This window comes from Amblyomma maculatum, chromosome 11 (assembly GCF_055883805.1).
Source record: "Amblyomma maculatum isolate TAMU_Amacu chromosome 11, ASM5588380v1, whole genome shotgun sequence".
Classification (NCBI taxonomy): Eukaryota; Metazoa; Arthropoda; class Arachnida; order Ixodida; family Ixodidae; genus Amblyomma; species Amblyomma maculatum.
The window spans coordinates 31,935,107-31,949,813 of record NC_139354.1 but is presented as its reverse complement, the minus strand read 5'-3'; the positions used below and the strand labels follow the sequence as shown (position 1 = coordinate 31,949,813).

Sequence of the window (14,707 nt, the reverse complement as noted above, 5' to 3'; positions counted from 1 at the left end):
ACGGGAAGAGCACTTGTTGCCGGGGGTATGAATCATTTTCGGTTATCGCGCGCGCGTGCAACAAAGCGGCAATGAAATGGCGTTGAGAGAATAAATGACAAGCATGCATGTAACTTAAGACCATCCAGCAGGGTATGTTCTGACGAATACACGTTAAGGTTAAGAAGCTACATCATGAAACTTAAATCTTGCTAGCGCTTTGACATCAAAAAGGAAAGACAGCTTGACCCACACGACGAATGCGCGATGCTTAAACCCTGTAAAAAAAAAAAGAAGATTGACGTAATTAAGGCCTAGTGTCAAAGATTAATAAGAAATGGCATGCAAACGCAACCAGCTGTCTTCACCAAACAGCAAAAACAGCTAGAAGCTTTTTAACAGCGACAACACTTGCAATGACTGCAACATTTTTATTGGAACGGAATTACAATCGAGACAATATAAGTAAATACAGTGATTCGCAATAATACGGAAACCGGCTCAGAGACATGTACAGCCTGCAATGCGATGACAGCGAGCGCCAAGCGCATCACCCTGCAACCACATGCAGCAGCTCGTGCAATATGCCAGGGATGCACGAGCAAGACATTCAGCCCAATGCTGCGCTATACTATAACAGAGTCCTTGACTACACTGGATGAAACAGCACTTAAAACCTGAATGCTGGCTTAGTCGGAGAACTTGCGGTTAGGGTTCCGACCGAACAGCGCAGTACGGATCTGCGGTAGAAGTTGGAGGGAGATCATGTCGAGCCGCTTCTCAAGAGTGTTGGAGACACGGATGCGACCCCGCTTGGCCAGCAGTTCCACTCCGCCGCATGACGCCTCGGACAAATTGGGTTCCACGCTGAGCTGCACTGGTAGGCCTGTCACTTCCTTGTACTTCCTTGCGACAGTGTCTACATCCACCAGCATCTTGTCCTTCGGTCGACAATGTACAGTCACCTACGCAATCCCAAGACGTGAAAAAATGCATTCACAAATTGTACACAGCACAAATGCAGCCAGCACAGGCTCAGTGGCTGAAAGTAAACTGAAAGCAATGACAGGCAAAGAATTTTGTTTACAAATTGCAAACAGTTTGGAACTGTCCTTGGCGCTGTCAAAACAAACCTAAAAACGGTGAAAACATTGTATCAAGAATTGTGAAACATTTTTACGAGCGAAGAAAATGTACTATGCTGTCAACAGCAAATGTCACATATTAAGCTTTGACCGAGCAAGAAGTTTTCTTCACTTCTGGTGTGCAGAAGCATGAAGGATCAAAATGAGAAGGCAGACAGACATGCCTGAAAACAACATTGGACCACCTCATCCACTTCACTTTCGGCTATTTTGACATTATGCAGGACCAAGACATGGCGGTCTGATGCAGCTTATAGCTCAAGCTCATTTCTGCTCCTGGAAGTACGTAGCACCACATGTTGCCCAATACATTAGCAACAACAGTTGGCAAACTCAGCAGTGCCAATACCATAGCAACCATGTTTCAGCAGCATGCCTAGCACACAGACTAAATGAAATGCACCGAATTTGCTACAAATCAGGCCCAATTTAAAATCTCGTTCTTCTTGGTGTCATAAACTCGATGTAACATGTGGAATACTGGACATGAGAAATAAACGAATTCCCACCTACAAGCACATGCCAAGAACTGGACCAATTTACATGAAATGACAAAGTGAGAATTCAACAGAGTGGTCACACAAAAAGGCCAATATAGCCCGCACTTTCAAAGTGTCATCCGAGAAATCGAAGTGAACAGCTCTGTTTTAGTGCCCACCTCTGGTTCAAGCATCTGCAGCAAGCTCTGCAAGATGAGCTTTGTGAGCAGCTCCCGGTAGCGGGCCTCGTCCTGGGTGATGTCCCCGAGGTGGCGGCGGGCTTCCTCGAGCACGCGCCGAATGTGCTCCTCGCCCTCACGCAGCACTCGCAGCCGCGCCTGGTTCAGCATGTTGGAGCTCTGGCTGCATGCGTCGGGGAGGGAGATAGAGAGAGAGCCCTATGTTCAAGCCAAAGCTCAAAGCACACAACTGTACCAGCTGGGCACACAAAGCAGCCCTCAATGAAGCATCAAGAGAAAGGAAAAACAGCGCTGCAGCTTTACTGCCTCACCTCTTCCTTAGGCTGCAAAAGATCCTATATAATGTTTACGTTATGCTGCATAAATCAATGAACTTGGAGAAAGCTGTGTTCAATGTACTGTCTTAGTGCACTGTTTTGTAGTGCACTACAGCTTTACCTGATCTATTACATACAGTAACGATGAAACTGCACTCCACATAAACCTATGGAGCTCGTTCACACCATCTATTCATAGGACTGACGTAAACACAATGTAAAGACTTGCGCATGCTTATCAGTACGCACAACACTACCACACAGGCAATTCGGACCACCTCCCCAATCCCTCCAACTGCAGTATTTTCAACTTAAGCAATGGTCACCTAAGAGAGAATGTTCTCCCTTGCCTGTGAAAGCTTGATATTTGAACTTTGACTCAATTTGTGCATACGTGCACACCTGCAACAAGGTTTCCTAAAGTGCCATCCAGTGATAGTAAGTACTTAACCCAATCTGTACAGAGCACCCCACAAGCACACCATGTGAAACAAGTTTACAGAAACGGCCACGCCAGAAGACCTCCCATGAATAGCTTTCGCTGAAAAAAGTGGCTTCTGGCCACAGCATCTGAGCTCCAAGGTCAAACTGCTCCCACTGGAAAACAGTACTGTGCACAGTGCATGACATGAAAACACTAAGCTAGTGGTTAAATGTGCATTTATTGACTAATTCTGTGGTAATGTCATTTAGGACCCAGACGCTGGTGATGGCCCAGAATTTTGGTGATGGTAGCAGCTCCCAGCTCTTTGACGGCTATCAACCAAAATCCTGAACACAATGTAACAAGTGCAAAGTATTACAGCGAAATCCTTTCTAGGCTCATGATGAATACCTCGCGTCTGCGAGATGTGACCTCAAGATCCCGCTATATGTGTTCGCGAGATGTGTCAGCAAGACGTTGCAACAGGTTCTGACAAAAACAGGACTTCCCCAGCAAGGACATTGCAATAGGTTCTGGCGATGAAGCCAAAGAAAAGAAAATAATAAAATTATAATGAGTACACAAATGCAAGATACATGGAAGAAGAGAAGGAGGAAAGGTATTCGCCATTAAGCTTTTAAGCAAAGCCAAGTGCAATCCTGCAATTTTTTTCAGAGAAAAGGGTTAAGGAATTATTTGCTCTAAACGAATGAAAAGCTGCAACTATAGCCAACAAAGAGGACTGTCGTTACCACAAGAACATGTGGCCCAATGCCAAACCAACAATGGTGAAGAGGCGAAGGCTGCACATCCAAAAGCCATGCTCGGTGCCACAAATGAGGAATATTTCTCTTCCTGTGCGACTGCATGTCTTGAAGTACTGAATAATATTTTTAAAGCCTATATAGTCTGCACAGTTAGACATTTATTTATGCCTAAAGATAAGTTGGAAAAGCCAAGAAAACATAAAATTCACTTTCTTGTAGCAGCTTTAAGGCCCTATGGCCACATTTGTAGATTCAAATAAAGTACTACGGTCAAATGCAAAAATTAGTGCTAATTTATGATGATTTCTGCATACAATACAGCTCTTACATTCATGAAAAAAAAAACCTTTTCTGTAGATTTAACTAGCACTGGTGGAGGATAGCATAGCAGCTTACAAAAAAGAAGAAAGAAGGCTGCAACCTGTACAATTCCCATTTTCCTCAAATAGTGCCAAGCTCCCACTTTTCTGCATCTATCTCCCACCTTGTCATAAGTTCATCCAAGCTCATAGAAAGTCAACTTGCTGAGAACCATAGTTCGCAGAGGATGATAATGACACATTGAATATGTTTTGCAAACATAATAAAAGTGATTCCCCCCACCACTTCAGATGTTTACGCGGCACTACCACCACCATGGTGCAGTGGCAGTGAATAGAAGGGTCAGGGCTCACATCTTTCGCTGCAACTCCACCTGCTTCTCCTTGCGTGAATAGTAGTCCATGATCTTGAGCCTCTGCTCGGCAACCAAGCGGCCTTTCTCAATGTTGAATTCTTCTTCCGCCTTGGGGAGAGAGAGGACTAGTTGTACTCTAATAGATACGTTTAGTACCCGCGGGTTCTACTGAATCAACTCCGTGAAGTTCAAGTTTTAAAGGTCCCAGAAGGTCTCTAGGTATAGACTTAACTACATCATATGGTCCCCTGTGCATAACATGATGAAGGTGATACGCTTTGTTCTGGGTTGCAGCTCTGTAGACTGACTTTAAAGCGAACCCAGAAATTCGAAAAAGGTAAATAGCAAAATGAAGTGAATAGAAAACGTGTTGCCCATCGTTGCCACACAATGCGATGGTTCAGTAACCTCCTAAGGTTACATTTAAACAGGTGGTTCAATGGCCTCATAAGATTAATATTGCTAACCCATTAGTGCCAATACCATTTTAAGCACTTTGGGTACATATGCTAAAGCTATTTTACACAAGTACGAGTTGGCATGCCTACAATAAAATTTTTTAATCTTTAATATTAATTTGCTGTAGATGCCTTCTGCTTCACCAATTATGTTCCAGGCCTTTGGTTTCAGACTCTTATATTGTGTCACATCTGGAACACCAAACAAGCACTCTTTTAAACTGGCAACAATGAAGCAATGAGGATGTCTTAAGGAAAAAAAAGACCTGGATTTTCGGCTCAATTTTCAAAAAATTAAATTAACAAAAAAAGTAATCTATTGGTTTTGCGATGGATGAACACCAAAATTGAAGTCAATTCCATATCTGCATTCTATTAATACATGAACACTTATTCAAGCATGTGACATCAATAAAATGCACTTAATTCTGTGCTTATTTTGTGATGACCGAAGGAGCGTCCCTTCAACACTGCGATAAAAGAGTAATAACTAATCCAGTTGCCTTTGTTATGCCAACAGCAAAGCTTCGAGGAGTTATATACATTGCAAGTAAACAACTCAGAACTCAATCATTTGAGACCTACTCAGAGAATATTAGATGTGAGCAGCCACGGAAGCAACTGAAACCGTTCGGTCCATAAACAGAGCAATGCAGGTACACATTGGCCAAGATGGTGGGAGTGTGCATGAACTGACGCCCCTCACAATTTCCAGATATCTCTGGCGTCTCACAAAGAAGGATAAACAAGAAAATTTGGCACTGCCAACATGCTAGAAGGCAAAAGCATTACGCTACTTTGCAAAGTGCTGAGTCATGCCATGCCGCATAATGACTGTGTCATCACTACACACAATGCCTGTACGAACTATAGATCTTAGGTTAAATAACTTCGTAAAATGCCGAGTCATGCTACGGCCAACCAACCAGTTCCTGACCACGTCTCCCGCTGGCTACCACCTGCCAGAAGCATGCTCATGAGAAGGACCGTAATGCATGTCGCTGAAGTTGGCAGAAGTGACAAATGTTAAGCCTAATTTTATTCAAGCTGTATGAATGTGCCCGCACCCGGCCTAGAAGTAGCATGTACGACTCGAGATCTAAGGATCCTGGTCAGTTCCGATTCCCATCTCAAATGTGCGGCACAAGTTGGCAGCTCCTGGAAATTTGTTCATGGCCATGACATCAGGTCTCGTGAAGTCACGACAAACCATCGCCCAGTGTTTGGCCTCGTCACCTACCAACGGTCTCCCTTGTAATGAGGCTTAAGATGCACATTAGATTGATTCAACTACCAAAAAGTTGCTGCCTGTGCGTGTCTGCGTAGTCCTCCACAAAAGCACGCTGCTGGCGATAGCAGTTGGCATGGTGACCTCTATGACTGCAACCCACATCACCAGCCAAATAACACCTATCAGAGGAATGCTCCTGATTTGCATACCACATACACCACCAGATTTTGTGCTAATGGAACATAAACTTTCGACTTAAAACACCCAGCACTGTCAGTGGTCAACAGAGGCGTTGACCTATGACTCAAGTACATCAAGTATAAGCCTGTCGCCTTTTGCGTTACATTTAGGTGGCTGCTCCATGAAAGGTCACAGGAACTAGCTAGTAACGTTACATGCCCACTGTTCACCTGTACCAATTCATTTGGTGACCTACAGTTTCACCGTGTTCATGTGTGTGCAAATAATTTGAGTGAGCCAAATTGACCCATAAACAGGACATATAAGGCTATAAGGTAGTGGATATAATGGCTAACAATCATCTTACCCAGTGCACTGTACAGCAGGAATCCCGATTAGGTGACACCACGCACCCACTTGCGCCTCTAGTTTTTAATGAATATTTTAAGCCTAGAACATCACCACGAATTCGAAATTTGTCCTAGAGCTGCACTAATAGGGAATCTGCATCACAACTTTGCTGATGTTTATTTGGGCCTTTGATGATGCATGATTCAGAAAGCAGACCGTTTTCGTTTCGCGTCGCGGAATATCGTACGCAGTAGGTGCAGCGGTAGCTTTAAGTAAAAAGGTGCATTACACTGCAAAAACATACCAGGTCCTATATACGTACGACTGCTAAAGTTCATAAGGCATGCATGCCAAGAAACTACTAGTTTCAGACATGACCACGCGCAGTACTAGAGTTCCACTAGGCAATTGGCAATAATGCTAGATGAAATAAATATAGCCATTAAAAAGACAAATTCCACGCAAATAAGAGCTGCCGGGGATACCGGCACTAATAAAGGTTCTCTGCGGTTTCTTTAAACCGACAAACCATGATAAAGGCCTCAAGTAATGCGATCGTTTCCGACGGCGGAGAGCCGGCGACTAGCTCGTAAATACGCAAGGTTATCCGTGCGTGCAACGGACACACACCTTTGCGTCGACTTCTTCCACTTTTTCGTTGGCTTCCTGTTCGATGAAAGCCATCATATGCTTTATCTGAAAGGTAAAGAGAGAACACATACGATGAGTTCCCATCGTAAGCAAGAGCTTCACAGGCGCTTTCCCACCTGCTTCTTCACGTCGGAGTCGCTGAGAGCCATGGCTGCTGGATGAAGGGGCTGGTTCTGGTATTCTTTGTCAAACTACTAATGGCTTGAGGAAAAAACTACAGCTCCTGCACGGCTCTGAATAACTTTATAAACAGCAGAACCCACTGCGGATACGGGCGGTCGATGCAGACGCTGTCATGTGACGGCCGCGCCGACGTACCGCTTCCCGGATTTCACGTTGCGGAGAAGGTGGCGCCACCAATCTTTCACGTTTTACCGTTTTACTACTGGTTTGTAAAAACCAGAAAACTCTAACGTTATGAGCTGTAAATGACTTCAATATAAAGATGTGTCTGAATGATTTTACTAAAGTTACATATTTGCTAGGTATGGCATATTTAGGTTAGTGCGGATACTCAGCTTTTTGTTGTTTGCGGCCTTTATAATGTAGTTCCCGCATAAAGGCAGCGCCGTCGCTTCCCTGCCTGTCGTCTGCTCATATTTTTTACAGTCGCTAAAGCTATAGTAGTTGATTGATACATTTGTTTCGCTGCACTGTTTGAATCTATAACCGCTATAACAACAGCTTTAATGTCCCAGGACGACATCCTACCAGGACAGGAGGCCTTGGTCAGCTTGGTCACTAGCGTAACGTCGTACTCCTGTTGTCATGGGTACCATTGACAGCCACGCAAACTTAGCGTAGTGGGCCAGTCATAGAGCTAATACAAAAACTGGGCCAGTCTTCGGTCTCACGGCGAATTTAACTGAGCGCGCATGCTGAAGGATGATTCGATCACCGAAAGTTGGTACGTGTATGTCAATATATATAATACCGACTTAATTCCGACAGCGAACTGCATTGGAGCGCTGTGTTACGGACCCAGGTACGTGCCTCCGGAATATATCCCGTCAAAAAGGTTATTTATCTATTCACTGCACACATGATGCCATGAAACCATGAAACGTGATAATTAACAAGAGTTTGCAAATGACACACTGCCCATCCACTGCCCATTTGGGCAGAGTGTCATATGTGTTTCCTAGCTGTTGTATTTAACGTTCAATTGCATAAACGCCGCAGCACACTATTTACATACGTGTTTTATAGTCGTAAACGCCCTCTGGCATTTTAGGCCAAGGCAAATAATTCTAAAGAATAAAATATCAGAGATCACCCTGGCTGCCCTTATCTCGATCCTTGAGCTTTGATCAATAAGCGCTTTATTTCATTTTTTTTTTATTTTCAATGTGACGTGTGCATGTAGTATAAAAACAATGCAAGTGTGTAAATATATATATATATATATATATATATATATATATATATATATATATATATATATATATATATATATATATATATATATATATATATATAAAAACAGCATGTCACACAACTTTCCCGATTATCTATTTTATTCCAACAGTTTCGGACGGTGGACCGTCCTTCTTCAAGGTAGAATTGAGAATATTATATATATATATATATATATATATAATTTTCTGACTTGGAAACGAACTATACTATAATGCAGTTAAATCAGACAACTAATCTGCTCTTTTTGTTTAACTGAAGCATGGCAGCAATTGCATTGGAAAAAAAGGAAGCCTTATTATCGACATGGTTGATATATGTGCGCATGTGTACAAAAAAACACTGCTGCTTTCTTCTTCTGCAGCTGCAGCGGGAAAATTTACATGCTGCAGCTAGCTATTAATTCAAATTTCTTTCATTTAATCCAGCTGAAAAATGTTACTTACAGCTACTGCAGTTGCAAAGTCACCATTCTTTACTTCCTGAGTCAGTACTCTTGGTGTTGATCCCACAGGTGGATGTGAATGATGGCTTTCTGATGGGTATACATGACAATTATGTGGCAACGGAGGAAGCAGCCCCTGGTGAGCAGTGGGCGTCGGCCATACTCTGCAACAGTGGGTGGACGCTTCGAGCAGCACCTGGCAGCAAGACACCTGATGCTGCACTGGCTAGCCACCGAGCAGGCTACTGGTACCACTAGTCAAACATCTCGTGACTATTTCAGCATTTTTTTTTTTCCTGGGCCACACCGAACCAAGGATAGTCTATCATGCAGTCATTTACATGTTATTCATATCCTTTAAAATAAACAAGAAAGACATGACACATTAACAGTTAAGAGTGATATAATTCCCCATAATTCATTCTCTTCTCTTCGCTGCTTGATTATCATTGTGTGCAGCTTCTATTTTACTGCACTAACTGTTAATTTTAATATTAAATAGCTGTCCCACTCTGTGCAACTTCAAATACTTAGCTTATCTAACTTATCTTAGCTGCTATGCAATATATGTGTGATCATTGCATAGTTCCTCTCGCATCTTTTAAACTGAACATTCTCTTTTGTAACTTCCTCTACAGCTTACAGCTTATGAAACTTCCCTTTTAATCAAAATACACTTCAAACATTTTACGCCCTCATGCGTACAATGGGCATGTGTTGCAACAGATGTTACTTGCTAATGCATGCTGTTTAATCACTTATGCAAAGACACGTTTTTCAAGACGCATGCAGAGTTTTGGCATCGTGTCATCATAGACGTCATTATGGCAAAAATTAATTCATGTAATTCACATTGATTGTTTTTTGGAATAGGACTCCATTTTGGACCAAATCCGTTTGGAGAATGTTGCAAATCTTTCTCGGTTAAAAACGTGTGCAACATCCATTTCTTCTCTGTGCAGCTGCGGTGGACACGGGCAGACAACGTGCTCAGCCCACCCGATCTGGGAAGCAGGTTTCGAAGGCAAGTTTCTCAGCTGTTTCGCGCTCAGCAGACTCGTGTGTTTCCCGGCAATGCTTGCATGAGCTCTGGCATACACACGTGCTTTTCCATTAACTTTGCGCAAACTATGACTAAATCGATATCAATCAGATGACTTGGATCAATACAGAAAGGCAAAAAAAAGAGTCAGTGCCAGTAGAGTGCAAATCATACCTAAAGCGCAGGATTGTCACATACATGTAAAGATTGTAGGAGATTATGACACAGGCAAAATAATGGAGTAGTTTCTTTTTTTTTTGCATCCGCCCTAATGCAAGCATATGGCTGCAAATTTGGAAAGCTATTTTTTACTGAAGTGCCCAGATAAAGCCTATTGGTCCAAGTTTTAGCCACCCTTCAGTATTCAACCTGGATTGAAAGCACACATGTGGGCAATATATATAATGTACAGGTTACATTGAGACACAAGCACTTCAAAATCAAAATGTAATAATTTATGAAATTCCTCGTTGAAATCAAGTAAGAATGACAATTGGGACATTTTATTACTTTCACCACATATGCTGTTGTGCATGTATCACAATTGTATTCTCCATGGTTGTTCCTTGACATGCTGAAATTGACACTGCTTTTACTATTACTGAATGCATAGTAGAATGATAAAAGCATCAGTTTGATGACTTTTCAAACTAGTACTCCGTGACAGTATATTTAATCCATATAGTACAAGTATAGCATTGTAGCATGTGTCCCTACTGCCTCTGCAGCATCTGTCTTATCAAGTTGTATTTGTTATGTTAGCTTTTACAGCGTGCCAGCAACTGAGGCTATCAAGCGCCAGACACAAGGTCAAAGTCTCCCCAAATGAACCAAGCACTGAGTATATCTGCCAATGGTTGTGCCCTTGTTACCAAATGGGGAAAAATATTTTTCCAACATCCTTCATAATGCCATGCTATATAGGAGCAACACAATAAGGCCCCACTGTTCATATAAAAGTTGATAAAATTGATAACAATAATGATAACGATCATCGTCATAATGATCACCTGTAGCCAGCTTTTGAAGCAGAATTGCTGGAAACAAGCAACAGATATCAAGGTCAGCTTTTTCCTTTGCATGTAATTCTGTCTCTGCTGCTTTAAGGACACGGCAGGCTGAAGTTGAAAAAAGAATATTCATACATGGTCATGCATTGTTGCACCTTTGAAAAACTTGGACACAGAACAGGAAACGAAATGAAACACAAGTGCACAAACTACCAAGTGAATGTTTTATTGCGGTATACACACATATGATAAGCTTCGGATGTCAAAAAATTCCCTAGAAATAGTCAAAGTCAGCAATAGTGATATCATATCCTGTTCTGTGTCCAGGTTTTTTAAAAGCGCAACAATGTATGACCACTTGAATCATCACCTAGCCCAATCTGAAACCCTTTTAACCTTTATACAGCTTGAAGTAACAGAAGATGAAATGCTACTTCAGTGTTCCCAGAAACGAGCACGCTTCAGTGCTCTATGCCGTTCTTCTTCCGTGTGCTCGTGTTTCAGCGCCACTTAAACCCTTCCATAACATGGCTCATAAAAGTTCTGGCTAGCCCAGGTCAACATGCGAGGGCACAAGCCCCAGGCAACAGCAGTAGGAGCTCGATTAGCAGACCTGCTGAGCCGGTGTCGTCCCATAGAAGCCCCATCGGCAGAGCCCCGGTCATGCGGCGCCAACAAGGCACAGTCACGGTTGGCGCAGATGCCCTGGTGCTACCAAGGCCCTCTGCGAAGCACGCGGCCATCAAGCCCGGCCTCATCTCAGAGTGCTCCTACAGACTCTGAACAGGAAGATGACCATGTTGATGGCCTCGAAAAAGGGGCCCCCTACCTCGGATTTTTGGCACAGCTTACCGAGCACCTTGTCAAGGAGCCACAGGTTTCCAATGAGTGAGTGCGTTTGCATGCGTTGTTGAGCTGGTTGGGCTACTTATGATATTAAAGCACAAATTGATGCAAATATGATGCAATAGAAAACATTACTACTCAATCACATAAGTTTTTATAAAGCTTTCAAGTTATAAGGCAGGCGGGACCTCTCAAGCTATCGAGTATCTAGTTCTTGTTGCCTTCTGTTTGGAGAAATTACAAAAGTATGGCATGCGAGGTTAAATGTTTGAAAGTCAATGAGAGAAGCCATAGCGGAAGGCTCAGGATCAATTTTCGTTGCCAGGGGTTCTATAGTGCCAACCAAACCATGCAGTACGAAGGTATTTTTGCATCCTGCCTCCATCGAAATGCAGCCAATGTGCCGGGGGACGGTACAAGTCACCACAACATAATACCTAACTAGTGAAGAAAAAAAAGCACATTTGGGAACTGTGTTTTTGATGCATTGAAAGCTGTTGCAAGACTGCTAGTTGTTTCCTCCTTGTGCATGCCATGACAGTTATCCACAGAACAACTCTGCTCTCGTCACTGTAGGCTGCATTCAATGATAAAACTGATCAAATAGCCAAGGCAATACCCACAAGCCACCTGCAAAAGTAGATATATCTGTGTAGACTGATACCTGCAAGTGTGGGCAGTTCATATTTCTGTTTTGAAGTGAAAGCTTCTCTACGCTAGGTAAAGCAGTTGTCAAGCAAGCCTCAGTTTGACCTTGAAGTGACCTTGAGAGATACTGCGCCATTTCTAAACTAATTTACAATTGAAGCTATAGCTTCACTTCCCCTTTCCCCAAAACCTAATTTAAATGGACAGGCAGCCCTGGGTTGTGCGACGTTCGCATACGTTAAACGCCCAAAGGTGGCAAAACTACTCCGTAGCCTTCCACTATGGAACCTCTTTTTCTCCGCTTCTGCATCCATCTTCCTTCTCTCAAGTCTGGCAGATACTGCGCCATTCCTTTCTTATAACCCAATGTACAATATACGCAAGAAAAAATATAAAAACATGATCTTGGCCTGGTTAGGTATAGGTTTCCACATTTCTGTGGCATCCACTCAAAAGCTTAAAGCTCCTTCCTTTCCCCAAAACCTAATTTAAATAAAAATTATAAAGAAAAAAAATGCGAATTAAAAAGCGAATGTTAAAGAGGTTATCGCTGTAACACTCACAATTTTCTCTCTATCACTAGGTTCAAGCCATGAAACCCACAATTTCTTTCTGGCGGACAATTTGCTGCATCTACACATCTTAAGGAGAAAGAACTTAAGCTTTCATATTCATACTTAATCCAGTCATTTTCTGCACAAGAAATTTACTCCTGTTCCCCACATTCTGAGCTACCGAAATGTTTTTCACAGAAAGTTTACGGAGGATTCGTTCACACAGGGCCCTTTACACCACCTGCAAGAGGTACATTGCCATGGAAGGGACTGGATTGGACCCCGTAAGTCCGCAGTTCTACCGTAATATTCAAGCCAAAATTAATCGTAAATGGTGCATACAAGGCCGTATAGACCTTTCTGTGTGCAGGACATGCTGTGGGCCTTAGTAAAGGAGCTGTTCCCGGACTTGGACCAGTACGAACCATCCACGTCCTGAGGTCTCAGGAGCAAAGCCATCATCATCATCTATACAGTCACCATTACCATCGTTTCCACTCGAATACAGTTGACCGGCAAACAAATGCTACTCCAAGTAGCCCTCATGTATGTCCATTGACAACCCACTATAATATCCCAATATATGATCCAGCAGGCTTTTTTCTGGCACCTAACGTTTGAAATTTTTCTGTTAACTTCATCACTGCACCTACCTACTGCATCCAACTTCCTTTCGAGCTCAACTGCATCATCTCTCTAATTCGACAAGAGGAATGGTACACAAGGTTTCTACTTGCTGGTACTGGTCTATGGGGTGTAGTCTCGGGGGCTGAATTGGAGAGAGAGGCTTGATTAAATTCAGGACAGCACAGTGGGCTATGGAAAGGAAAATGAGAAGTGGCAGTAATAAGGGACACAAAGATAAAACAGCAGGTCAGAGAACAAATGTGAGTTGATGGTATCCTAGCTAAAATTGAGAGCAAAGGATGAACATGCTAGTGTAGATTCCATGAGGAGGTTGACAGCATATTAAAAAGTTTGCACGACAAGCATTGGCACGGCTGGCATTGGTCACGGCTAATTAGAGATTAATGATTAAGACCTTTGTCATATAGTGGATGCAACCGTGCATTGGTATTCAGGCAGTGAAAGTGTAGTGTAGTAGTAGTGTAGTGTGCAGTAGAAGGTGGAAGTGGGCTGGATGGACAAGATACTATTCTTATCTGATCAAGAGATGCCAAAGCATAAAATCCTCAAGTCCCATAGATAGTACACGGCTTTCAATGGCCTCAAAGTAATAGGGACGTATTACATAAGAGACTTGGAGAATTACAATATGTACAGAACTGAACACGCACTAAAAATGAAAGGAAGCTTAAAAGTGATTAGCAGCAAACTAGGTACTGGAAAAAACCAAACCGCTAGCAATAAGAGACAAGGAAGGCAATGTCATTATGAATATGGATAGTATAGTTTAGGTACCCAAGGATTTCAAAACAGGTCTATATAGTAGGCAAAACAATTACAAGGATTCAACGCTGCTGAACCAAATATTGAGCGAAAGCATTAGCTGGGGGTGACCAAGCGTTCTTCTTCTCTTTTTCTTCTTCCTCAGACCACATATAAAACCCTGCTTTAACCAAGCCGTATGAATGTGCCTTAGTGGGCTATAGGGGTAACGTGAATGCCAGGGTCCTGGCAGGCTGATTCTGACATAACCGTCCCACGTGAAACGAGATACCCAAGTTGGCAGCTCCTGCAAGCCCATATATAAAGCCCCGCTTTAACAAAGCCATATGAACATGCCTGACATCACGTATCACGTAAGCACCAGCTGCGCCTCGCCGACGGCTTTTGTGTCACGTGGGGTGTGACGTCACGCGCTGCACCGTGGCTGCGACCGTGCTACGCTGACCACTTGAGTTGGTAGCCCAGCTCTCACCCTAGT

General features: G+C 42.9%; 2 protein-coding genes across 3 annotated transcripts; one reads left to right on the top strand and one right to left on the bottom strand.

Moving 5' to 3' along the window:
* Positions 1 to 390: 390 nt before the first annotated feature.
* Positions 391 to 7,177, bottom strand: Vha26 (V-type proton ATPase subunit Vha26). The gene is made up of 5 exons (XM_084584998.1): positions 6,975 to 7,177; positions 6,838 to 6,903; positions 3,986 to 4,095; positions 1,783 to 1,966; positions 391 to 944 (listed from the first exon to the last, which is right to left on the bottom strand). The coding sequence occupies exons 1-5, from the start codon at positions 7,005 to 7,007 to the stop codon at positions 669 to 671; spliced, it is 669 nt and encodes a 222-aa protein (XP_084441124.1). The 5' UTR covers positions 7,008 to 7,177; the 3' UTR covers positions 391 to 668.
* Positions 7,178 to 7,470: 293 nt separating this feature from the next.
* Positions 7,471 to 14,049, top strand: LOC146173406 (uncharacterized). Of its 2 annotated transcripts, none has more exons than XM_084583505.1 (6): positions 7,471 to 7,843; positions 8,789 to 8,967; positions 9,682 to 9,743; positions 11,328 to 11,659; positions 13,046 to 13,103; positions 13,190 to 14,049. In XM_084583505.1, the coding sequence occupies exons 2-6, from the start codon at positions 8,823 to 8,825 to the stop codon at positions 13,256 to 13,258; spliced, it is 666 nt and encodes a 221-aa protein (XP_084439631.1). In that variant the 5' UTR covers positions 7,471 to 7,843; positions 8,789 to 8,822; the 3' UTR covers positions 13,259 to 14,049. The 2 variants fall into 2 exon arrangements, with proteins under 2 accessions (XP_084439631.1, XP_084439632.1); XM_084583506.1 differs by having other exon boundaries at positions 7,472 to 7,765.
* The last annotated feature ends 658 nt before the right edge of the window (positions 14,050 to 14,707 follow it).

Coding starts and splice junctions, on each gene's coding strand:
- LOC146173406 (XM_084583505.1), top strand. CDS start 8,823: ATGACAATTATGTGGCAACGGAGGAAGCAGCCCCTGGTGAGCAGTGGG. Junction 11,660..13,045: donor GAGCCACAGGTTTCCAATGA/GTGAGTGCGTTT, acceptor TCGTTCACACAG/GGCCCTTTACACCACCTGCA. Junction 13,104..13,189: donor AAGGGACTGGATTGGACCCC/GTAAGTCCGCAG, acceptor TTCTGTGTGCAG/GACATGCTGTGGGCCTTAGT.
- Vha26 (XM_084584998.1), bottom strand. CDS start 7,007: ATGGCTCTCAGCGACTCCGACGTGAAGAAGCAG. Junction 6,904..6,974: donor ACTCCGACGTGAAGAAGCAG/GTGGGAAAGCGC, acceptor TTTACCTTTCAG/ATAAAGCATATGATGGCTTT. Junction 1,967..3,985: donor GTGGAGTTGCAGCGAAAGAT/GTGAGCCCTGAC, acceptor CGACGCATGCAG/CCAGAGCTCCAACATGCTGA.